The sequence below is a fragment of the Scleropages formosus genome, chromosome 7, assembly GCF_900964775.1.
Source record: "Scleropages formosus chromosome 7, fSclFor1.1, whole genome shotgun sequence".
Lineage (NCBI taxonomy): Eukaryota > Metazoa > Chordata > Actinopteri > Osteoglossiformes > Osteoglossidae > Scleropages > Scleropages formosus.
Genome location: NC_041812.1, coordinates 986840 through 1011569, shown reverse-complemented (window position 1 = coordinate 1011569; position 24730 = coordinate 986840). Strand labels below are relative to the sequence as shown.

At 47.1% G+C, this 24730-nt stretch overlaps 2 protein-coding genes across 4 annotated transcripts; both read right to left on the bottom strand.

The window, feature by feature from the left end:
- Positions 1 to 7298: 7298 nt before the first annotated feature.
- On the bottom strand, positions 7299 to 11069 carry LOC108930077 (programmed cell death protein 6-like). The gene is made up of 6 exons (XM_018745117.2): positions 10847 to 11069; positions 9642 to 9703; positions 8920 to 8964; positions 8024 to 8182; positions 7633 to 7742; positions 7299 to 7406 (listed from the first exon to the last, which is right to left on the bottom strand). Exons 1-6 carry the CDS (start codon positions 10921 to 10923, stop codon positions 7308 to 7310), a joined length of 552 nt encoding a protein of 183 aa, XP_018600633.1. The 5' UTR covers positions 10924 to 11069; the 3' UTR covers positions 7299 to 7307.
- A 1816-nt stretch (positions 11070 to 12885) lies between these two features.
- On the bottom strand, positions 12886 to 24236 carry LOC108930094 (importin-4). Of its 3 annotated transcripts, none has more exons than XM_018745154.1 (29): positions 23999 to 24236; positions 22607 to 22693; positions 21891 to 21970; positions 21552 to 21593; positions 21260 to 21389; positions 20463 to 20642; positions 20279 to 20344; positions 20041 to 20145; positions 19476 to 19559; positions 18813 to 18968; positions 18167 to 18220; positions 17833 to 17942; positions 17580 to 17688; positions 17269 to 17398; positions 17030 to 17143; positions 16835 to 16948; positions 16607 to 16730; positions 16166 to 16277; positions 15851 to 16038; positions 15665 to 15722; positions 15385 to 15490; positions 15064 to 15257; positions 14840 to 14884; positions 14546 to 14671; positions 14190 to 14416; positions 13915 to 14047; positions 13622 to 13726; positions 13390 to 13459; positions 12886 to 13310 (listed from the first exon to the last, which is right to left on the bottom strand). In XM_018745154.1, the coding sequence occupies exons 1-29, from the start codon at positions 24074 to 24076 to the stop codon at positions 13180 to 13182; spliced, it is 3258 nt and encodes a 1085-aa protein (XP_018600670.1). In that variant the 5' UTR covers positions 24077 to 24236; the 3' UTR covers positions 12886 to 13179. The 3 variants fall into 3 exon arrangements, with proteins under 3 accessions (XP_018600670.1, XP_018600671.1, XP_018600672.1); XM_018745155.1 differs by having other exon boundaries at positions 13915 to 14044; XM_018745156.1 differs by having other exon boundaries at positions 13231 to 13310; positions 13390 to 13421.
- Positions 24237 to 24730: the final 494 nt, after the last annotated feature.

The window sequence follows — 24730 nt, the reverse complement described above, 5'->3', positions numbered from 1 at the left end:
TTGGGCCGTTCCGGAGCGGCCCGGTTTGGGGTCGGCGCCCACGCCTCTTCAACGTAGCGGCCCTGCGGCACGTGGAACACGGCGAGCGGATGCCGCACGGGCCCACGCCACTCTTTCCAGGGTCGGGGCTGCGACGTTGAGGGGGCGGGGAGAGAATCCGGTCCCATTCCAGCGTCGCCCACGATTCTGGCAGCGGTCCGCCCCCCGTCGGCACCGTGTCCGGCTCACTAATTGGACCTTCGGGAGGCGCCGGAACCCGAGCGGAAGCCCGGAATCCTCTCGCCCACCTTGGGGGACCTGGAGGTCCGCGTGACGAAGCGTCACAACCACGCAACGCAGGCTGCGGTCGAGGAAGCCCGGGTGACGGTTAGAGACGCGCGTCGGCACCAAAGGTTCAACGCGAGACGTGGAGGGCTGGCGCTGGGACTCGTGTGTAGAGCGGCAGCGGCGGGAGGCTGCGGGGGTCAGTGGCCGGGAGGGCAGTGTCAAGACGGGCTCGGCCTCGAAGCAGCTGTACGGGTGGAGTTTAAATGTCGATTTCGGAAATACTGGCCAAACAAAGATTATTTTAAAAAGTGTACAAAGAAGAGGTGGAAAGTGATTTTGGTCTTTTAGTTTTTTCAGCTAGTTTGGCATCTTTTTGAGCCACCAGCTCACTTCGATTTGAATGTATTTACATTTCTTTATTTATCAGAAACTTTTCTCCAAGACAACTTCCAATGAATTCTATGTAGTGTTATCAGCCCACACGCCTTATTCACCATGGCGACTTACACTGCTAGATACACTACTTACACTGGATCACTCATCCATACATCAGTGGAACACAATCACACTCTCTCTCTCTCTGTCACTCACACACTACAGGTGAATCTGAACAGCATGTCTTTGGAGTGTGGGAGGAAACCCACACAGACACGGGAAGAACGTGCAAACTCCACACAGACTGAGCGGGGATCGAACCTACATCCTCTTGCCTCACCCAGGTGTTGTGAGACAGCAGTGCTACTTGCTGTGCCACCGTGCCACCTACACCTATATTTTTATAGAGGTCTTCTCACACTGTGACACAAAGCGCTGAACAAAGGGATAAAAGAAACAAATGACAGTTGACTATAGTATACTAGAGTAATACATTATCCATACAGTGATTAAAGCTATGTGTATGTCTACTGGGCACAAAGGAAAGGAACAAAAATCTCCCAGCTGAAAGTCGAAGGAGGAAGAAAGAACCTCTAGGGGTCCAAGTCCCAGTGACCCCCACCATTCTAGATTAAAACAGACTTTTAAGTCAATTTACAGCTAATCATAACATTGCAGCTGAGGGTTAAGTTGATGTCCCGGTTCGAAAAGGTTGCCTCCGTTTCCTTTGCACGTTGTTCGAAAGGGTACCTGCAGTGAGACGTCTTATGAACCCCAGAGCACTTCGTTCACATGGATTTTGACATGTCGCCGCTCCTTCTGTTTCCCTTTGGTCAGTTGTGCAGCACTGAGAAGACGTCTCGTCGCCCGTGACAGGAAGCGGTTTCCGAGCCGTGTCTTTTGTGCGACCACATCACGTGCCGACGTGCCGTGGTGCCGCGGCCAGGACAGATTCCCCAGCGCTGCCCTCATCTGTGACTCATCGCATTGAAGTTTTTGCATTTTTTTCAACATTTTATAAGCCAAAATTAGACACTTTATGATGCTTACCAGACAGTTCCTGAAATAACTCGTTCTGCCATCGTCATGCAGACTTTTTTCTTTTTTCTGTGCTGTACGTTTCCTGCCTCATTAAAAAATATTTAGTGGTTCCTAACTATTAGGGTGCACAGCCAAAGAGTGCCATTTATTTTTATTTTAAGCCTTCTCAGATAGCATGAAATAGTTTGCATTTATATTTAGAAAGAAAAGGTTCACATTCCCCTTGTACATGTTTTAAATGGTTTTTTTTTTTTTTTGCTTGCATTTCCCACCATCCCAGGCACTTGTAGCAGAAGAGCTGCCCCAGGGTTTGCCGTTAACCCACGGAGCCCTTCCCCGTGCTGGAGAAATGCGGCTCAGACAGCCGAAGTGACTTTTTTTTTGTTAAATCGGTGGTGTGTCAGAATGGTGACGCTCAGCCCATGACAACATGAGGCCAGACGCTGCGGGCACCGGGAAGAGCCGCTGCGGTGGAACGGCAGCATCTCCCGGTTAATTAAAGAGGGAACGATAAGCCTTGTTTAGCCTGAGGAGCTGCTACCGCTTGTGAATTACAGTCTGCGGAGGGTATTTATAAACACAACGGCAGTATTTTCAGTGTGTGTGGGTGGGGGGTATCTGAGGGTTTCCTTTCTCGGATATCAGTCTTTTTTCTGTATAAAAAAAAAAAAAAAAACAAACGCTCGACTCGGCCACACAGGCTGCCGTCCATCCACCGGCTGTCCGGCAGCAGAGCCCGGCGCGGTTTCAGCTTCAAGCCTGGAGAAGTGTCACCCGCCATCGGTTTCTTGTCTCGTGTGTATGCGAGGGCCATGTGGATACTGTCGCAGAACTGGAGGTTCAGCAGTGCAGCAAGGCCAGTTGTTGGCCAAAGGCTTTTGAGACCGTAGACCCGAACGGAACTGCGTGACCCAAGGTAGCTGAGGGTCAGGTTAACGTCCTGCAGCAGCACAAGGTGATGTCCACATCTGCCAGCAGGGAGAGCTCCAGCCGCCATGCAACCACTGACCACCAAATTACACCCTTTGGCTGCTTCTTGAATGAAAACGCCTTCAGCTGTGGGACGATGCGATATCTCTGAACGAACTGAGTAAGAATAAGAAGAGTTGGAATCTTTCGTTACGCTTTAACACATGAAGAAGCAAGCCTCGCCGGTGCTTTAAGAAGGTAAAGGATCCAGTCCGGGAGGCACTAACCCGTGGACGACGTTACTTGCTGAGGTTCCTTCTCCAGGCGCTGGAGCTCCGGTGGCATCTTGTTCCAGTTTGAGGCGAGTGGAGTGATGGGCCGACTCCTTCAGTCACGGAAATTGTCCTCCAAGAAAGACCACAAAATTACAACGTGTGGGGCTCACAACCAGAAAATCTGTGGAAGAAAAGAACGTAAAAAGGAACAAAAAGGGAAGGTGGTCAGAAGAAATGTGGCACTTTAGTGATTTCTCATAAAAGAGTAGAAATGTTTTTCCCAGTAAAACATTTTCATTAGTGAACAAACAGAACAGGGAACAAAGTGCTAGACTTCAAAAACATTTTCTAATGAATGTTACAGTTAAGATAGTTATACACGCACGCACCCATCCACACACACATCAGTATTTGCTCCCAAGAATATGTCTGTTTTTTGGTGCTCGTGTAGATGTCAAAAATGCCGTTTGCTTTTGCGTTTCAAAACGTAGATCAGAATGTCCAAAAAAGCATAAACACATAGGATGACAAAAAACACAGTTTGTTCTAAATCCCTCTGTGACACATATTTTTAGTTTGACAAGCATCAGTAAAACTTTGGAAGAAGCCACTTCCAGTTTCGTAAAACATCTTAAATTACAGCTGAATGCAAACATTTACTTTCCATTAAGAAGGAATCTTACCGATAGGAGTATTTATTTAGAACCTGTTCACATTTTTTTCCAACTTCAGACACAAAGACGCAGTTCATCGTTTGCAGTTACCTCCCGTTAGTCCGACTGCAAACGAGAAACTGCTTCTACCGCCTGTCGTTATTCAGTTATGAACTACGACGCAGATTGTACGTGAATTAATCATGACGAGACTAATCGGCAGTTTAGAACGCAACACGTGGATGTGGCCTGTTCTGCTGCAGTCTGCTGAAGCCATGTTCACATGAGCATTCATACAAAAGAGACCCTTCTAGAAGCTCTTGCAGGCCATAATGACACGAGTCCTAATCACGGTGCAACAGGGGTGACGCTCGGAGCCGCTCTTCAAAGGTCCGGCTGCTGCCCGTAGTCTGCGATCCAAACACTTGGGAGTCATATCTGACGCTTTGCAGCTCCCGTGCGAGTCGTCGCCCTTTCAAACACCTCATTTCCAGATTGTTCCGTCTTTACCTGCTCTCCACCGAAGGGTTGTCATGACCCACAGCGTATCCCGGGAGTACAGGATGTGCGATGGGGTTATACGTACTCATTCACTGAAACTAACGTGCCGCAGGCCATTCGGAGTCACCGTTCACCTGAAAGACACGTCTTTGGACTGTGGGAGGAAACCAGAGCACCCGGAGGAACCGCATGCAAACACAGGCAGAACAAGTTCCGCACTGACTGAGTGGGGGTCAAACCTACATCCAACGGTGCAGCCCAGGCCCCGTTGCACGGTGCAGAGTACAAAGTGTAAGGTGAACAACGGGGCCACATTTGAGCGGGATAACAGAAGGTCTCGACCAAAGCGTGACCGTATCTTCACTTAAATCCCCGAGTTCCTCGTAGAAGCTGACAGCTTCCGTTCTATTTGCTCTGGCCTTTTGCCCATAACGTACGGAGATGAACTGCACCGAAGCCACAGCCATACGTACATCGGAAGCGGTCATCGCGGCGCTCATCTCGCTCACTTGTACTTTCCATCATTTCCATTTGAAACATGAACGGACCCCCGAAAGAGCGCGAGCCCGGCCCCGCGTCCCTTTGGAAGCTGCTGCCCGCACAGATGCGCTCCTTCCACTTCAATCACGAGTGGCGCAGCTGCTTCCCATTTCAGCCCTCGACTGCGCGCTCGCAAAATAATATCCAAATGTACGCCGGTTTTGCTGTGGTTTCTCTCCGGACCCCCGCTAAGTACACAAGTGTGCTCTGCTGCCCGCCGCGGTGGAAGTTTAACATGTCGTTGTTTCGCTGTGATGTCCCCGGGCCCACTGTGTCCACATGTGGCACGTTTGCTCGGCGGAGCGCGTGCAGCGTGTCCCTCTCTGCCTGCAATCAGTGCGTCCTGCAAAAGTGGGCTCTGGACCCGTCTGATGCCGTTCGCCAACGGTAACGCGAGCCGTCTTGGCGGAATTTCCCTCTGCGTTTCTGCACGGATCTGCATCCCACCCGTCAGCGCCTACCTGGCGGATCCCTCGTTGTCCACCTTCTCCTCCCAGCTGCTGCTTCATTGCGCTGGAGCTGCGGTGCAGGTGGAGCCAGGACCTGCTTCTGTCGCCAAGCGCGCAGGTGTGGGCAAGAACGGATGTGGGCGTGGCCTAGGCTATACCTGGCGTGCTGCGTGAAGAGAGGTACCTCTGGACCTTGGCATCCCTGACTGACACCTCCAGCGTCCGCACAGCACCCTGTGCGAACCTCCCCTGGAGCTGATGCTGACGCACACAGAGAGCCGTCGTTCCCGAGCCAAACGTCAGCGTGAGTGCGGAGCGCCGGAACTGTTGCGATAAACCCGACTCGTCCGCCGTGTCTGACAGACACACTGCTGCAGCTGTCGACACCGTCTGCGGTAACATGGACTGTTGTCCCTTCGTGTCGACTCACTGAGAGCCAGTTACTTCAGTGACTGTATCTACAGGTAAATGTGTTTCTGCTGGGATTATTTTATTGGCACACAATCTCTTACCGGTGGCACAGGGCTCCGAGCCCACGAGTTCGGACATGGGTTCAAATCCAGCTCCATCTGTGTGGGTTTCCTCCCACGGCTTAACCACATGTGTTTCAGGTTAACTGGTGACTCTATAATTGCGCATGCTCCCTGTGTGTGTGTGTGTGTGTGTGTGTGTGTGTGTGTGTGAGAGAGAGAGAGAGAGAGAGAGAGACAGTCCTGCACTGGAGTGCTCTCGGGGGGGGGGGGGGGGTGGGGGTGTTAGGCTGCACCCTGCTACCAAGTAGCCTCTTCACCACCGTGATGCTGCCTTTGCATGAGCAGTAATGAACAGTAGTAACCGAGTGACTGAGGAGTGTTTGAGAAACGCGCCCCCTGCTGTCTAAACCTGCGTCACACAGGCTGTCTTCACACAAGAGACGCAGAGACCGGGCCCCGTGTCCCCGTCCGCTAATGGACTCTCTTAAATACTAACTGATGTGTCATCAGGAAAAAGTGGAGAAATTGCATTCAAAAAGTTATGATTGTTTGCATGTAATTATCTGAACTTCACTGGAAAAAATTACATCATTACAGATACAGTTTAAAAGAATACATGTTTTGGGGAAAAAGGGACAGAATTACAGTGTTAAACTTAGAATCAAACCTCAACTGACAAGACCAAAAAAAAAAAAAAATCTCACTCATGATCCCTGTATTCTACTACAATAATTACTCAAATCTGAGCTGTGCCCGTCCAGCAACACATACACAGGTGTGGTTGTGGAGGACTGAAACATGCACACATGCACACGCCTCTCATTCCAGGTAAGGAGCTCAGCGTGAGCCACAGACTGAGACGCTCTTTTCCCAGCTCTTGATCCTTTCTTCCCTATAAAGCAGACAAGTGGTGGCACAGCAAGCAGCGCTGCTGTCTCACAGCGCCTGGGTGGTACAAGAAAAGATGGGTTCGATCCCCGTTCAGTCTGTGTGGAGTTTGCATGTTCTCCCTGTGTGGCTTTCCTCTGGGTGCTCTGGTTTCCTCCCACAGTCCAAAAACATGCTGTTCAGGTTCCCCCATAGTGTGTTTCATGGATGAGTAACCCCTTCTAGAAAGTGTATCTAGCAGTGTAGTCACCTTGGTGAGTAAGGTGTGTGGGCTAGTAATGCTACATAATATCCGTTGTAAGTCGCTTTGGACAAAAGCCTCTCCTAAGTGAATAAATGTAAGTGGCACAGGGGCTGGTTGCTCACAGCCACTAAAGGACTCCTTTGTTTTCATTTTCTTTGATTGAACATTACAGGTAGACAACAAAAGATATAAAATCAGATTTTCTGTAGCGAGTCCTCTTCTCATAACTCTGCTATTTATGTTTCGGGGAAAAACGAAAAACCGTTTCAGCAGATTAGAGAAGTACTTTGTGAAAACCTCCTAAAACGGGTGACTAAATGCACTGCTCACTGGGTGTTAACGTGGCTCCTTTGTGCCAGAGTGCTGAGAGCTGCACTTGAAGGACCCGGGTTCAAATCCCAGCACCTGGCGCAGTACCCTCCAGCAAGGTACTTTCCCTACATTGGTGCAGTAAAATGAGCGAGCTGCATAAAGGGGTAGATCATGGAAATATTTTAACATTGTATGTCGCTTTGGAGAAAAGCACCTGCATCATAATCATCATTATTATTCATCATTTACAGTATAACAAAGGCACAGCTGGTTTTCTTCAGCACAACCACACACAGATGCTCCCCTCATCGACCGCAAGAGCCAAGAGAGATGAGACCGTTTTGGGTTTTGAGAAGAACCGCAGTCGCGCGACCTGCTCGCTACACCACGTTCAAGAGCATCGAAAGGTACTGTTCGTAGGAGAGATGAAGCCAGCCGTCCTGGTCCGTGTCGTACCTCCGGAACAGCTCTGTGAGCCTCTGCGGAGAAATCGCACCGTGGAGGAGTAAAACTGCTGTTTCCTAGGGCAGGGGGGCTTTGCCGTATAATTACTGTTAGATGAAAGAAACAGTAGGCTCACATGTACATACAATAGATGAACGGAGCTTTTTCATGTCAATTGTGTGGTGGGGAAGATAAAATACACAATATAACGTGCGTGTGTGTGTGTGTCTGTGCACTTTTTTTTTTTTTTTTTTTTTTTACCTGTAGAGCAATACAACACTGGATGAAGTCATCAAAAGCCATTTGTCCCGTTTGCTGCCTGTCGAACTTGTGGATGAGGGTGCTGTAGAACTGCTCGGAGAGTCGGTACCCTTCACATGGAGGAAAACACGTGGAGGAGAGGTGTGAAAACATCGGAAAACGATGGCAGGAATGTCGTTTCCTCTACCGAAAAAATAAGTTGATCTCTGCAACAAAAATTAATAGGAGCCTAAATGCATAAAGAAGAGCAAGTTAGCGTAGAACCAAATAATAAATGTGCAAAAGTAGCTCGCAATTTTCACGTGTCCCCTTTTCTCTCTCCGTTTTTCAAGCTGCATCTAGAGCCGGACGAACCGGAGCCCAAACGCAGTAAAGAGAGCGGCTGACTCACCAAACACGGTAAGGGCCTGTTTGAGCTCATTCCTGTCGATTCTGCCGGAGTTGTCTCTGTCATACGTGCGGAAGATGTTCTGCCAGTCGTTGATGTACTTCCACACACCTGCAAACTCACTGAAGTTCACGCCTCCTTTCTTGTCCTTGTCAAACATGGCTGTAGGAGAAGGGAGCGCTTATTCACACAGGTCAAGATCATATCATCGCTCACACACGGTGCTGCTAGAAAGTATGCGAACCCCGTACAAATATTCGTACATTTTGATATTTTATACGCAACAATGACTAAATGATGATTTACACACCTGGTTCTGCTTACCTACTCAGTTCAACACACAATTTCCTCTAAATTATCATATGGATCAGGTCAGTACACACCTGTTGTGTCACATGAGAAACACTGATTCTCATTCGATTACCATTTTTTGGTAAAACAAACAGGGGGGGTTCACATACTTTCTAGCAGCAGCAGTGTGTAGCTGATATATGGCTGTACATCGGTATCTATGCAGTGAGACACAGGAAGCGAGTCTTACGCGTCAATATCGGTCATTAACTGTCCAAGGTTGTGGCCTCGGTCCTGTTTTAACTTATCGTCGCCATTGAAGACGGATGAAATATTGACACGATGACATTCTGAGCTATTTGGTGCTCTATTATTCAGACAGAACCCTACACCCCACCCAAGTTGAAGCTCATTCTCACACACTGTTTGTTCTGCAGTCCTTTTTCAGGAACGTTCAAGGCTATTAACTTGTCAAAGGGTGGAAATTCAACAATATTCATTTAGCTGGAGAGTAACTCACCGATTCACTAACAAAATGAGTCTGATGGAAAACAGATTTAAAATGAATGAAGATGAGCGTCGCAATAAGACTAAGTCACTGGACTCACATATGATTGACTGCACTGCTGCAGGATTGAAAGGCGTCCAGGTGCCTGTGACAAACAAAGGATTTTTACATGTACATTTATTCACTTAGCAGACACTTTTGTCCAAAGCGACTTCCAATGCACTCTATGTAGTGTTATGAGCCCACACACCTTATTCACCGCGGTGACTTACGCTGCTAGATACACTACTTACACTGGCTCACTGATCCGTGCATCAATGATTTTTAGCCAACTGTTAAGAAGAATCTAAGTGGTCGTACAGGCTCAGTAATGCTGCTTGTTCATGGAAAGATGTACTTGTTGAGGTGCATTTTCCTTTTCTTGAAATTAGAAATATGGAAAAAGGTTGACAACCCCCCCCGTTGTTCCATTCACTTGTTGGAATTAGTCAGTTGTGCAAACTGAGTACAAGACATTGCAGAACAAAAATAAAGGACAAAAACCAAACTGGAGCCACGGCAAAAATGACAAGTTGCTGTGCAGCTTTTCTATCAAACACATTTAAAGCAACTTGTCTCTGAACGATTCTGGCAGAGAATAAAAGCCGACATCTTTGACGGCTAAGTGACGTTGCAAACGTACAGTATTTCGGCAACGAGGGAGAACACAAACTGCTTTTCCCCTCAGCAAGTTCCAGGAACTCGAGCTCATTTTCTCGACCTGCAGAGGTTATTTAACCCCCCGCCCACCACCACCACCACAGACAGACACACACAGGTTACCGTTGGACAAAGCTTGCTGCAGCTCTGATGCGGATATGGAGCCACTGTTGTCCTTGTCCACTCTGTGCGGACGAGAAAGATCATAGTAGAAGAAAAATGTGAACGAACAGGTCCCACGTACAGGTTTACCGTCACTCTCCGTATGACACCAAAGGAGTTCTCAGAATAGTCTTCAAGCCACCGAAGCGAAACAAGACCAAAATGACCCTTTCATTTTTGCTAGTCATTTAGGGTAAGTACCCTGCTCAAGGGCACCGCAGCTGGAGGTGGGATTCAAACCTGCGACCTCTGGGTCCAAAGGCTGCGTGCAGCTCTAACCACTACAGTAGCAGCTGCCCAAAATTATTTCACGTGATTTACGGGTAAGTACGTCCAAGAATAAAATGCAAATAAAGCGCCTCCGATAAATCACGAAGGAGCTTAATACCTGCAAGCGCTGTAGTTGTGACGGACACAACGTATCGTGCAGCGCAGCAGCAGTAGCAGTCAAACGACTTCAGCTGGAATTGCTGCTGAAGAGCAACTGCAGCGTTCGAATCGCTTAGAAGGGAAAGTGCGGTAAACGTCAGTACTGCTCACAATTCCCGTACCCGCAACCGGAACCGGGTTCCGCCCACCTGTTTACTGGCACTGCTCGTGTCTTTAACGGTGGGTTTTTAAATGTACTTTTTACATTTCACACCGTGTTTTACCACATGGCCTGAATTCAAGAAGTGACTTTCCAAAAACAGAGGGGTGTTTGAAAGATGAACCAAAAGTTGCTGCAGCTACATTGTATCTGAGAACACAAAACCAATCCTTGCAAACAAGATACATGTTCCAGGCCTACTGACACAGAAATATGAAAAAAGTAAAGCACATGGCAAGAGCAGGTAGTATAATAATAATAACCACCTCGAATAGTTCATCAGCTAGCCAGTGACACCACCAGTCATTCCAATAATTTCATCGTCTAGGTTTCAGAGGCTTGGCCACAGAAGAGAATGTCCACTTTGACCACCGCAGCGGTGAGAAGAATAAAATGTACAAAACCTCCCACACAGGACCTGCTGTTGCCCCACTTGCGGGTGGTGAACAAGGTTAGTTTTACAGGGAATCTAAAGCTGCAGGGCAGAGACTCACTGCTCCAAGTAAATAGAAACACATCGATGGAGAGTTACATCATTACGTATACAGGTGGACACGAGGACAGGATTTTTGCTCACCTCTGAAAGACATTCCAGAGAAACCCCTGATCAGGAATCTGGCTATTCTGTGGAAACGGAGTGTAATACGCCGCCATCCTGAGGCTCTAGGAGACACGACAGCTTTTACTTTCTCTTATTGTCTCTTGAAGGCTCGCCACATGAAGACCAGCACCTCCCTACCGATGTTGGCAGGAAAGCTGCTCAGCCAACCCTGCACCTTCTCTCTCACACACACACACACACACACACGTGCAGGCATTTGGGTGTTTTTTTTCTTCATTTTTTGTAAACACACAATTTCTTGGTCTTTCATGTTGAAAGCTTTCATTTGCAGAATGTGTTAAACACACCATGGCTGGAAATGGACTGAGCAGTTTATTCTCCCATTAGTGTGTTGCTTGTAGAAAACAGAACGAGAACAGAAATTTGGATTAGAGAAAATGCCACAAGTGGTTTTTGGACCCACGGCAGTGAGGGTTTAAAGCTAAACACTTTTTTTTTTTTTTAATAAAAAAAAATGACCTCTTCCTTCAACTAGGGGAGCTGCTTCAGGAATTTCTCAATTCTGTGTTTGTTCTCCTTGCTCGGCACGCCGGCTGACCCCACAGAGCCGCAATCTAATGGCAAACAAGTAGCAGCTGGTTTCTTTGGAACAACCAGTTACTTCATTGGAATGAGTTGCACTGATATCCAAATCCATCGCGCTGAATGCAGAACTGGTGTGGGCAGTTCCTTATGTTCATGGAGTAAACCTGTGTTGTGAAATGTGTGCTCACACACACACACAGCATGACAGGAATAGTTTCACTTGCAATGGAATATCTGATAAGCCCAAAAGGCGTGTATGCTGACAGGTTAATGAATTTATCAAGTCGCACATCACACCAAAGCAGAAGAGGAGTTTGCACATCACCCCCCCTTCCTGTTAAGCTCACACACTGAACTGGATGCATTTTATTTATCGCACACAAACACTTAGTGGATTGTGTTTAATGGTGCAAAAACAGATGTGACGGCCTTAAATAGTGCCTGTTCAGTGGCACACATGCTGGGGAGTGGGGAGGAAAACTCACTAGTGGAGAAGTTGGTAATGAATTGGTTTTCATTTGTCACTCTATTTTGTGAGAATGGTGAATGGTAACATGAAGGAAAAAATTCATTTTTAATCCTTTGTTTACTAGTGGAAAACCTATATACATCAACTAATGCACACACTGCTTTATACCATGGTATGTGATCAATGGACTGCTCCAGCATGCAACTCTCTCCTTCTGTTGATGCAATGACACCTTGGAGAAAAGGTGTCTGCTAAATTAATGTAAATGTCCTTCACAAATTTTTGTAAAGGTCTTGTCATTTAACACCTGTAGCTCATTGTTTTACCTCATTCATGTCACTATCAGTGATACCCTTTTTTTGGGTAAATAGTTCAGTCTTTCCAAAAAGACTGAAGGGAGGTTATTTACTGCTATTTTACATAGCCACTGTGTAAAGGACTCAATGGAGGGTAGTGTACACATACACTGTTCATGTAGGTGATGGCATATGGCAAGTGGGGATTTCTGTTCATTTTTCCTCGCTGCACAATAAACATCTTTGGCACTAAAAAGGGTTTTTAACCACTTACCAAGTGTTAAAGAAAACAACCCAGAGGCACGATATTCATCCCACACAAATGTAAGGTGTGAAAACACACAAGGACTGAGCTGGAGGAATTTCTACAGCTGATAGCTACCTGACAACTCCCAGTTTCCACCAATTTTAGATGTTATTGCAGTTATTTCAGAAATGTGGTTCTACAGTTGTTCCTGGACCATGTCAGTTTGCTAGAATATGAAAGCTCATGTAGTTCAGTCTTTCCTTCCAGAGAAGATCCTGCTCATCTTGTACACACAGCTGAAACCAAAGTGGCACCAACACCCAAAACGTGTAGTGAGAGCTTAAAAACTAAGCACCCTTTCCGTAAGGAAACGATAGATCGTGCCACTGTTCTATTTCATAAACTTGACCATACCTTCTTGAAAATGGAGTTTAAAGTTACACACGCAGCCCTCTGAAGTCAATAAAGAGATCAAGGGAGATTAATCGAAGCACTGCACTATGGGGGGTACAACTGAAACAGCCTCTTCATGCAGTAACTCCAGAACAAGTAACTTCTCTCACAAATGGAAATGAACAAGTGCAGATGAGAATAAAAACTGAATGAGCAGCTTGATTTTATTAAATACTCCAAATACATTATGCAAAGAAAGTATTCTGTCAGGGCATGTAGTATAGGTGTGTATACCCCAGTCACTGGCATCGTGTAAAACCCACTGGTGTTCCTGACAGCGCACACGTGCAGGTCGGGGCTACAAGTGCGCGACAGCCGCTGTGAGTGTGGCCTTTTGTTTTGGCGGAAGAGACAACACCGCCCCTTGGAACTCCTGAGGGTGATGCTGAGCCACGTCTCTCAGCAACAGGAGGAAAGTATTCCGGGTATCTGCAGAACGAGTAATTTCCCTTTCAGACAAAGGCTCACCCGAGCACTAGTTTACAACATATGAAAGGAAAAGACTAACCTGCGTCAAGGTCTTCTGTCCTGATAACAAGGCTGGCAGTAGAGAGAATAGCTTTTAGGTGATTCACAATCTAAGACGGAGGGCGACAAATACCCAGTAAACACAGGGAACACTCAGGGGTCACAGGTCTTACTTTTAAAGGTTGTGTTTGACACCAACGGTCCCAATAAATCCAGCTAAATTTCCACTGTGAAACCAAGAATGTTTGACTCGGGAGCAAAGGGGACTATACCAGTGATGGGTTATGGTTGTACAGGAAGGCCAGACAACCAAACACAGTTTTGTTTTCCTCGAGGTCCTTTTTAAGCGGGAGGTGCGACAGGAGGGCAGGAAACACCTGAAAGGGAGAACAAAATATGTAGAATATATGTAGAAAGGTGCAGCACCACGCTACATGTCTAATCAACAGGAAAACTTATAAGCCCAAGTAGAGAAATTCCCAAAAGACGGGAGAAAAAAAGTGAGACGACCAACAAACTCAAAAAGTAAATGTGCATCTGAAGGGTACACGAGGACAGATGGTACCTGATCCAATGGGACACACTGTGCATTGCTAGTGATCATTCTACACAGGGCTCCACAGATGTTGTCAATGACTCTCCTGTCAGACTCTTTCACCAGGAGGGAGGAGAACAGGGAGAGCAACATAGGATAACTTCTGGGACTCAGAGTCAAGAGGATAACAAGGAGGCAGAAAGTACCACACATAATTCACATATTTGTCAGCTCACAAAAAAATGTAAGGTGTGCAATGCACTTTACTGCCACACATGCCAACAAGATGCTCAGTGTAAGGATACTCTGTTAGAAGAGGTCCAGCGGCCTGGGCCAGTGCCCCCAAGCCAAACACGCTGTTATTGCGCACCTCTGGGTCTCTGTCCCGCACCCCACTCACCATCACTGGCAGCAGTCGACTGGACAGGCGTCCAGCAACCGCCCTCCCCCCAGACACAAGACCCAGTGAGTGTGCGATCTCTGCCAGCATGCCCAGGGAGAAGGAGCGCTGAGCCACAGTGCAAGAGGATTTCTACAGGAAGTGGAGCAAAAGGGCAAGTAAGGCACTACGGCAAATACAGACACTTTCATACCATCTGCACAAATATCATTTAGCTGTATAAAAAGTGGGCTTTACAAGTAAAGAAACACAGAATCTCACAGTCTTATTCATAATGAAGGGCAGCAGTTCATTCAGGTATGGGTAGAAAGTGTCGGCTGGGACAGCAGAAGCCAACAGCGGGATTCCCTCCCCCGCAAACTCCTGCAGAATGGCTTCGTACTCCGCCTGCATCCGAGAGAGAAGCACAGTAATGCAGGAGCCAGGGACAAATGCAAATACACACTCACCCAGAGACACAGAATAGAGCATCAGAAGTGCTTCTAAAAACACCTATGCATGCCCAGTACACACATTATCCAATATTGCCAATGTTTCACAGAGGAGCCACATTACCTGACAATCATCTGCTTCATCTTCACTAACATCTTGACAAGCTGTCTAAAGGAGAGCACAAAAAAAGAGGGGGGGGGGGGGGGGGGGAAACTATTGGTAAATGACAATAAAACAAGCTGGGCCACACTTTGTAGGAAGAGTCATCGCAAAGAAGGATCCATCCGTTTTCGTAATTGCACACATATTAAAGACTCCTCCCCTTCTTTCCTGAAACACAGACCCACCTTACTCTTGAAAACATCGCGAATGACATGGCTGATTTCTGCCAACATGGCCTCTGACTGTAATGCCTCCTCCTGACAGGCCTTTAGGACACCATTCATGGACTCAAGTGCAGCGATGACCACGTTATGGTCACGGTCCTTCCTCACAGCTTCCAGCAAGCTAGGAAGCACTACAGACAAAGTGTTCTGCAGCACTAGTTAATGGAGAAATGGAAGGGAATTCACACATCAGTGAAGGCAGGACATGATGGAGACACTCGCTGTTCCACAGCTCGATGGTACAAAAATAACTTCATTAAGTAAAAGCTGGAAGAATGATACCTTGATGGTTTTCTTGAGTGGGGTTTTCCTTCCAGATTTTATGCCAAGTTCTACAGAACTGACCCATAACAGTAAAGGAAGCCCTGCGCACATCCTCATGGGGAAACTAGGAAGAAACAAACAAGCCCAATCAGACACCAAAACAAGTTTGCTGTGTTTTCCTGGACTCGCTTAGCCCTTTAAAGAGCAACGATCAAGTTGGACCGCTGATCCATCACAGACACAGCAGAGCAGTCAGTGGAGAACAGAGCATCAGGAAGCGACAAGTAGCATGACTTACATCATGTAATGCAAACACCTCCTGGAAACCTGACTCCATAAAGGGTAGGAAGGCAGCACTGAAGGAGATAGGGAGACAAGGGAGACATCTAAAGACAGCGGACAACAAAAGTAGGGGCCGTGGCTCAGCAGGGTACATGCCCACACACCCAAACGAAGTTCATTAAGATTGTCAAAGTGCCAGTACCCAGTATTGAAGGCAATTTCTCCTAAAGCTTCACATGCACTTTCCTTCTCGTCAACGTAGGCGTTCTCTACACTGAATTCAGACACGTCTCTGTCATTTCCCTCTATGTCCTCTTCCTCCTCTAGATTTAAATCATCATCCTCTTCATCATCAAGGAGTACAAACTGTTTTTCTTCCTCCAAGTGCGCCTGAAACAGAAAACCACAGAGATGTAAATCTTACATCTGCAATTTAACATCATTGTCAGTACACGGGGTAAAAACGAGTTGTTTACAGCTAAGGGGCCTCACACACTGCACTAGGTGCCACACTGACCGTGACTCCTTCTGTAGACTTCATGGTCAGCATTATGGCTGTGGTGATGGAGCCAAGATGAGGGTTTAGACATTCTGGGCTGACTGTGGATACAGCAGAGAACAGGGAGTACCTGAAAGTTGAAGTAAGGGAAAATTGCTACATGGGTACGTGGGGATTACATTCACACTCAAGTGAAGCACCAGAGCTGTGCTTTAAGAAATAATCATTTGACCAGATGAGGAACGCCTGCACCACAAGACCAGGATGCATAGAGGAGATGAATTACAAGTTTTCCACCTGGTCAGAGGCTCAAAATCATTGACAGCACAGACAGACAAATGGAGTGCATGCAGCCAGGACAAAAATCTCACAGGAGGAGAAGTGCCTCAAGGAGCGGAACATGGCACAAACAAAAAATAGGGAAGGATTATTAATATTTAAAAAAAAAAAAAAACGCACGTGGAGCGGCGCAGGTCAGGGTCATCCACACTATTGGTGAGGTTGAGGCCCAGATGCACACATTCTGCTGCCAAAGGGCTGAATGTTTCCTTGCCCACATTGCGGGCCAGCACTGACAGGGTGTCTGCATATGAAGAGGGCCACTTTATTTACTTGTACCGCAGAGTAGAACACTAACCATCAGGGTAAAAAGAAAACAATGAGTGAAGAAGGCATATGGCTCTGCACCTAGAGATTGCGTCTGCAGACACCTCACTTCATCCCGTATGTCCAATAGAAAGCCCTTCAAGTTCTCAATCACAGCTGGGAAGTAAGGCACCAGCAGCTTCTTCGCTGCACTGGCTAAGAAACACAAAGGGCAGGATTACCTTGTGACCGATCACAGAAACAAAGTCAAGCAGACTGTTCGAAAAAGGATTTTACCAATGGCTCCAATAGCACTGACAACAAGCTCTTTGATCCTTAGGTTCTCAGCGTTACTCAGTGTACCCAGCATGGTCTCCATGAGAGTGGGTAAATAGGGCTCAATTTCTGCACCTGTAAGAAGCAGCGAGCAACAGAAATCATTCAGACACAGAGCCACAGCACAAAGAGGTGAAAGGAGAAGTTTGTGAAAAGGAAAAAAAAAAAAAAAGGTCAACAGAGGCACTGTAAAGACAAACCAAGATTTTCCATGAAGTTCTCCAGTGCATAGAAGGCCTTGGACACATGCACAGTCATGGTCTGGTTCAGTCCCGCCAGGTATCTCAGCAACAGTGGCATCACATCTGCGCAGTAGTTGCTAACATCCGGCTAAGGAGGAGAAACGACAGCAGCGAAGATGGAGAAGAAAGTATCAGCAGCAAATTAGATTCAGACAGATAACGTGAGAAAATGTTCTTGGGCTGCTTTTGTCAGTCTTTTATGAATAAGGTGACGTTAGTGTATACATAGAAGGAAAAACACATTCAAGGACATAAATTGATTGACTTGCCTGCAAGTGCTCAGAGAACTGGCCCAAAGCGAGCAAACCAGCACTGCGAACAACCTGACTGGTGTCTGACAGGCTGTGACACACCGTACGCAACATGAACGGCAGCATCCTGAAAGAATGCACACCTTGTATGTCAACAGAGCACGGAGAGAAACATTCTGACAGTACATGAAGTACAGGGTTCATGCTGTGTGCAGAAAATAGAAGACAGACAATTAACCAGATAACTAGAAGTGTTGCAGTCAAAGCTCACTTCCTGCGGATGTAGCCAGCGCAGCCCTCGGCCAGCATGGCCAGACACACTACACCTGCCTTCTTCTGGTAAGGGTTCTCACTGGAAAGGCACACCTGCACCTGGGGCAACTGAAGAAAGCAGCACAACAGATTGTTAACGCAGGCTCAGCTTGTTAGATGACACAGGTGTACAGAAGAAACTAAGACACTGACTGCTGTAGCACTGATCTCTACATCAGATAAAGAAATGTTAAGGGCAGCTTTTTATATTACATATACTGTATATACGTCAAGACAATTCTACTGTTGCCTGTAATTACTTTGCCCACCCACCCAAAAAAAAGTTGACTTACAATGTGTTGGAAGAGCTTTTCCGGGGGCATGTGCAGAGCCAGTGTGTCTATAACCTAGATGCATTTTGAAAGGAAAGTTTTCCAATTAATTCCAATTTCACTCATTTTTCACTTTCACCAACTGCTTGTCATGGTCAGTGTTGGCAGTGGTCCAGAGCCCATCCCAGAATTATGGCACACCTTGAAAAGGATGTAAGTCCATGGCAGGGTAGCCACACATACATGTACCCACCCATATTCTACTAAGGGCAATTTAGAGTGTCCAATTCACCAGAGCTGCATGTCTGAGGGAAGAAACCAGAGCACCCAGAGAAAACCCACAGACACACAAAGAACATGCAAACTCCACACAGATTGGGCCAGGCTCAAACAATTCAGGTGCTGTGATGCAGCAGCACTACCTGCTGTACCACTGTCCCACCCCAAATAATTTTAGTAACACAGATGGACAGACTTATGAAAGTCATGTATTTTTAAGGAGCAAATTATCAATGATACAGTAGAAAGAAGTACACCAAATCTGAACAAGTCTCGCAGGCAGTCTTTTCCATAATCACGAGGAAAATTTAGTGTAAGGTTTACTGGAAATATCTACATTTTAAGCAATAAAGGTTAAGGCTAAATTCAGGTCAGCTGAGGAGTTTACCTGAGCAGCAAAGTGCTTGGGGCTCTCGACATCTCCTTCATTATCCATGTCCTGCTCCTGGTCCTCAAGGTCCTCCTGGCCAGGAGGAGGTGCTGCACTCAGCACAGGGAACACCATCTGCAAGATAGGGCTCAGCAGCTTCTGCTTTAAAACAGCCTGTAAAAGAGTAGAATAGTTCACTTCATAGAAGGAGACAAAAGGAAATGGGAGGAACAACGTGGAGACTAGACCTAACACCTTTTCTGGACTCACGTCACCCATGATCTCTCAAGCTCACGTATGATGTAAATGTCCATGCACTGCAACATTATGATCATGCCCAGATAAGCCTTTACACAGCTGCTACTCCTGTACTGTGTATAAATGTTTGTGTACCTTTTATTAAAAAATATATATATAGGAGGTAGGAAGGTGATCAGGATTCGTCTATCCTGAGTTCCATGCACCTACTTGTGCGATAAACATTGGTGCATAAAGTGGAAAGTGACAAACTAGGTTTACTTAAGAATAACGCGTCTGCATCTAAGTCTCTCTTTCTGCTGATGTAATGCACATATTGTATTTTCTCTGAGAAGTACGTCGCTTTGGAGAAAAGCATCTGCTAAATGAATAAATGTAATATAAAACCAAAGAAAATGTACAAACTGGCACAACTCAAGTTACCTTGTTTTTCAGTCTGATGAGAGAAGCGATGCAGGATAAAGCCTTCACTCTTATGGAGTCATTGAGGGAATTGTCTGCCCCTATCTGACAACACACACAGACACAAAATACAACCATCTCAAAATACCAAATATTAAACATTTAATGTATATATTTAATATACACAAGTGATCAAAATTTTGATCATATGAATTTTGCACTTTCATTTTTTTGTCTGTCAAAAATCCTTCGATAGACACAAGAGCATTAAAGGTACAGATACCATGGACCATCATCCCACAGCGGGGGGAATTTCTATGAAGCCAAAATTCCCTGTATCCTCTGAAAAGAAGATTTTTTGAAGAGGACATAATAACGTGCAGGGAGCCGTATCACATTCCAGCATTGTTTCCAAAAGTGATAAGAACACTGGGACAAACCCCCATCACCTCGACAAGGTTACTTTGAAGGGAATAGCACGTTAAAAATATGTACGCTATTCTTTGTTTACACATTGGGAACAGACTGTGCTGCTCTCACAATCGTAACAAACGTAACACAGAGATAGGAACTGCAATAGACACACCTCTAGACAGAAGTGAACAATTTCAGAGATGTGGGGGACAATGATGGGGGACACCTCACTCTCCATCAGCTCATCCAAAATTTCCATTGCCTCACCAGCCTGATCCTGTAATATTCAGAAGTAAAGGGGGAAAACTGACACCACGACATTTGAGAAGAGAACGCATCACAGTGACACCTTCGCCAAATCCTCCCCAACAGCTGAAAAAACACTGAACACACACCGAATGCTCACCCACCTGGTCTACCTTGATGAGGTGCTTGATGGAAATAGTCAGCTTTGGGAGAAGTGACCTCATTAGGTTCTAAAATACAATAATATAAAAATATAGAACACACAATAAACATAAGCTGTGACATGCTGCTGCTTTTAGCCCATTTGCCAAGAGCGCTGAGAACTCCTTCTGAGAGGCTGGAACTCACCTGCTCTGCAACACCAGCGTAGGCAGTCAAGGTAGTCAGGGTGAGGATGCAGTAATACATGGCTGTGGGGTTATTCACATCTTGCAGCACAGTATCAAACAGCTGCAGCAGCTGCCGGTAGTGAGGCCTGAAGGCCTCTGGGTTTGATTCCACCACTTTACTGAGCAGGAGCAAACCAACCTGCAGGAAAAGACAGGAAGTCACTGAAGAACTCTGCGTTGCCAGGCTTTGTCCTTAAGTCGACCACGTAAATTCACGTTATTATTACTGCAACTGGTCCACTATTGCCCATGTTCATTAGGGCCGAGAGTTGGTTCATTAGTCAAAACGTGAGCGAGCGCAACACAGAGCAGGCAAGGGTCTGCAAATCAACGCTGAGTACAGATACCCATGTCATGTGGCAGCAGGAACTGTGCAACTAGACTAAGTGAGTGTACTTCCGAGAATCTCATGTCTGCATCTGTATCTCTATGTGAGGGTGAAATACACCCTTGTTTACTCTGGGGGACTCAGGATCTGTGTCACTTTGGAGAAAATCATATGCTGAAGTAATTTAAATAAGTTAAACATTTTCTGTGGTGAGCAGCGATGGCTCTTGCACACACCATGAATACGCAATACGTAGGAGTTCCAGTTTAAAGGAAACATTAATAGTTTTGGGAAAGATACATTTAGACAAACACTTCAGAACACTGAAGACACTAAAAATATTACAGTAATATTTCCAACAAGTGGAGCTGAGCAGATACTCAGTTCTGTTGGAGTGCAGAGAAAACAGGTGGATCCTGCAGCGGTACCTGTCTGTCCTGGGGGTTCGGGCTCTTGGTCGACTGGTTGAGGACGGTGAGCAGCGCAGGCCAGCGCTCCGGACTTTCGTGCTTTACCAACACAGCACTGAGCTGAGACAGTGAGTGGCGCACAAAATGCCTGAGATGCATGAGGGGCAGGCAAGGGGTCAGTGTCAACGAGGACTAGGCCTACAAGAACAGCCCAGTAAACCCTAGCAGAGCCCGGCTAAGAGTGCAGTATGTTAAAGGACTGCGGAAACAGTCAGTAGTGTACAGCTACAGAGAATACTCAAATACTCACTCCGATTCCTGCCGAAAAGCTTCCAGAACCACAGCTTTCAGGCTGAAGCACAGAAGAGAACAAGGCAGACTAGTTCAGCAAAATATCAACACGGAAACTTGACGTACTTTACACCATTTAACAGAGCACAACATCTAACTGGTTTATGGGAGTGCAGTCTGTGAGCGACTGCTGCAAACAATGAGAAGTGGGAGGAAAATGCGTGCAGTACATTCAAGGGGTCAAACAATCCATGACCCCGGAAAAGAGAGCCAGTCAAGTAAAGCGTAAACTAGGCCCGAGCGACGTGCTCCTCGGTTCAAATACACTTTTGTTTCAATGACAGTTCTGATGATGAACCTCTCTCTGTGCTCCAGACTGATCTTCTTCCAGCGTTTCATCACCCTCATCCTCAGCATCACTGCAGCAGTCTGACGCACCTTGAATGACACAAAAAATGCACCAAGAACACAGTGAGAGTCAAAACTTGTTGGAAACTTTTTCTCCATGAAGTATTCAGCAACAACTTTGAGCAGGAAGTCGCTCAACGTCAGTTCTCCGGACGCAGGACACTTGCGGGTTGCTTTCCTTTCCGTCTTCTGTCCAGTTTGCGCCACAGAGATACAGGTCAGGTCGCCCACGCGAATGTCAACGTGAAGTGAAGACAAATGTTGCACAATGTTGATCATCCTACACAAAAGAACCTCCAGCCATCGAGACGGGGGAGAAACCCTGACCTCATCGACACGTGGCGCCACGTCCCTTCACAGTTTCTGTTGTCATCATTTTTCTTCATCTTTACTTACTGCACACCGACCCAAACTTTATAAGGTACAAACCCACATTTCAGTCACAGACCCATGTTGCCATGCACATCATTCTTACTGTATCACTGAGGGTAAGTACCTCAATCAAAATGTACAGAGGCTTAAACCAGGAACATTTTAACTGTGTGTGTGTGTGTGTGTGTGTGTGTGTGTGAAAACACACTGTTTAAATAGGTAAATAACTGCTGGAAATTAACATGATCAGTCACTTTGGAGAAAAGGGTCAGATAAATGTGATTAAGGGCAAACCTGTGGTTTCTGAGAGCCCCTCATGACGGCGCACAGAGCAGGAATCACCGCCGGGTCTTTAAAAGCCGCTTTGAGCTGCGCTGTAGCCTGAGGGACACAGAGAGTCACTTACTGCTTGGTGGTGGTAACAACAATGACAACGACGACGACAACAACAACGAAGACGATTGTGGACGTCTTCTGGAGGAATCCCCACCCCCACCATTCTCAACAGAGTCTCAGCCGCGGAGCGCGTCAGGTTCCGGGTCCTACAACCTCCCGGCCCGGGACGTGAAGCGGGACACCAGGCTGCATCGACTCCATGGCGAAAAAGGCCCGACCGACGGCGGACGCACTTCCTTCGCCAACCGAACGAGTTCAACCTGCCGCAGGACCTTCTGACCCACTTGCGCTTCTTCTCAGGTGTCGACGAGCCCGTCCTGCGCTCGGGACAGAAAGACCAAGAGCCTGAAGAGGCTACAGACTCGGAGGCTGGAGACGCAGGCTGAGAGGGATCATCGCCGGTGCCCCCCTGCCTGCCTGCCTGCCTGCCTGCCTGCCCAGCAACCCTCCTCGCCCTGGCTCGAGTCGAGGAAGCAGGTGATCAAGATGTCACCCACCCCACACACCGGACTGACACCCCGGGCCGGGTACAAACTCTTCACACTTGACCCCTGGCAGGTGTTACAGAGCACTGACTGAGCATCCGCCAGAAAAAGGACCAGCAGATTATATAACGGTTTTCTCCTCACGCATCACATTTATTTATAATATTTTACATTTATCACTCATGAGAGAACAGACAGAGACACACAGTCTCTCCTCCTCCTGTCCTGTCAGTACAACAAATAATTATTACAATATCATATGATATCCCATCGCGGCTTTGTACTATTTATACTCGTGTTTGTCTGTAACTAATATTTTTCAGCTGTGTGTGTGTGTTTTACAGATAAACGCAGTCAGTGAGTGGAGCCGGAGGCAGAACCGCAGCAAATCTCCGTCCCGTCATGCGAGCAGACTCAGACTGTGTGTGAGACTGGCCAATATAATTATAAAACTTAAGCCATTCTCATTCTAATAACATAAATAAAAATAAAACAGTAACGTCGATGATACTCGTCGTTATACACGGGTAATAAGCCCAGGAAAAGACACGACGCGACGGTACGCGGAGCCGAACGAACTCACTGCCGTAGCCAGTGAGTCACTTATTATTTCCAAGCCAAGGCGCGCGCCCGCGCGCGCAACTCTCGCCGCGAGACACACAGCAGCACGTGGCGGAGAGAAATTCTCAGCCAGGCTTCCCGCACAAATCATGACGACCGCGTCGTAAAGACACCACACCGTCAGTCACGAACGAGGTAAAATTGAGAGGCACCGCGGCGCTGCCTGCCGCCCGCTACCCCTCACCTGCTTGATACGGGCGCCGTCGGGCTCGGTGAGCTGAGAAAGAACTCGTTCTAGTTCCTCCGTCATGTCGAATTTCATGTCCAGCAGCTTCGGCCACGAGCTTTTACTTCACGCGCCGTGCCCCTCTTCACCAATGGAAACGCCTGTTTCTGGCCGCACCGTCGCACGCGCTGCCTTGACGCACGCACCTCGTACCATGCACGCGCACTCGGACCCAGACTCTGGGCGCTCCACGCACTAACACCACGTGGGCTCGTCACGTGCAGCGGGCCGCCCACTTAAAGGGCCAGCGCGTCTATTCACCAACCCCACCAAGCCGTTACAGCGCCGCCTGCTGGAGTGAAGCGCGAGACATTGGGCCGGAGTGGAAACTCACCGTTATAAAGGAAGGAGTCGATTGAGGAACCGTCCGCAGCGGTGCCAGGGGTGGGGGGGTCCCGAAGAGACGTGGCATCACAGTGGTAGTGTAGTGGTTAATGCTGCTGTGTTAAAACCCAAAGGTTGTGGGTTCAAATCACACCTCCAGCTGTGGTACCCTTGAGCAAGGTACTGACTCTCTATTGCTCCAGTAAAGTTACACAGCTGTACAAAGGGGTAAACAGTTCTAAGTACACCAATACTACAGTCACTTTGGAGAAAATCATCAGCTAAATAAGTATAACAGTTACTGTGATCAGTAGGGCTGTTGCTTCAAATCCTCAACCATGATACTGAGCCAGTAACTCCTGCAGT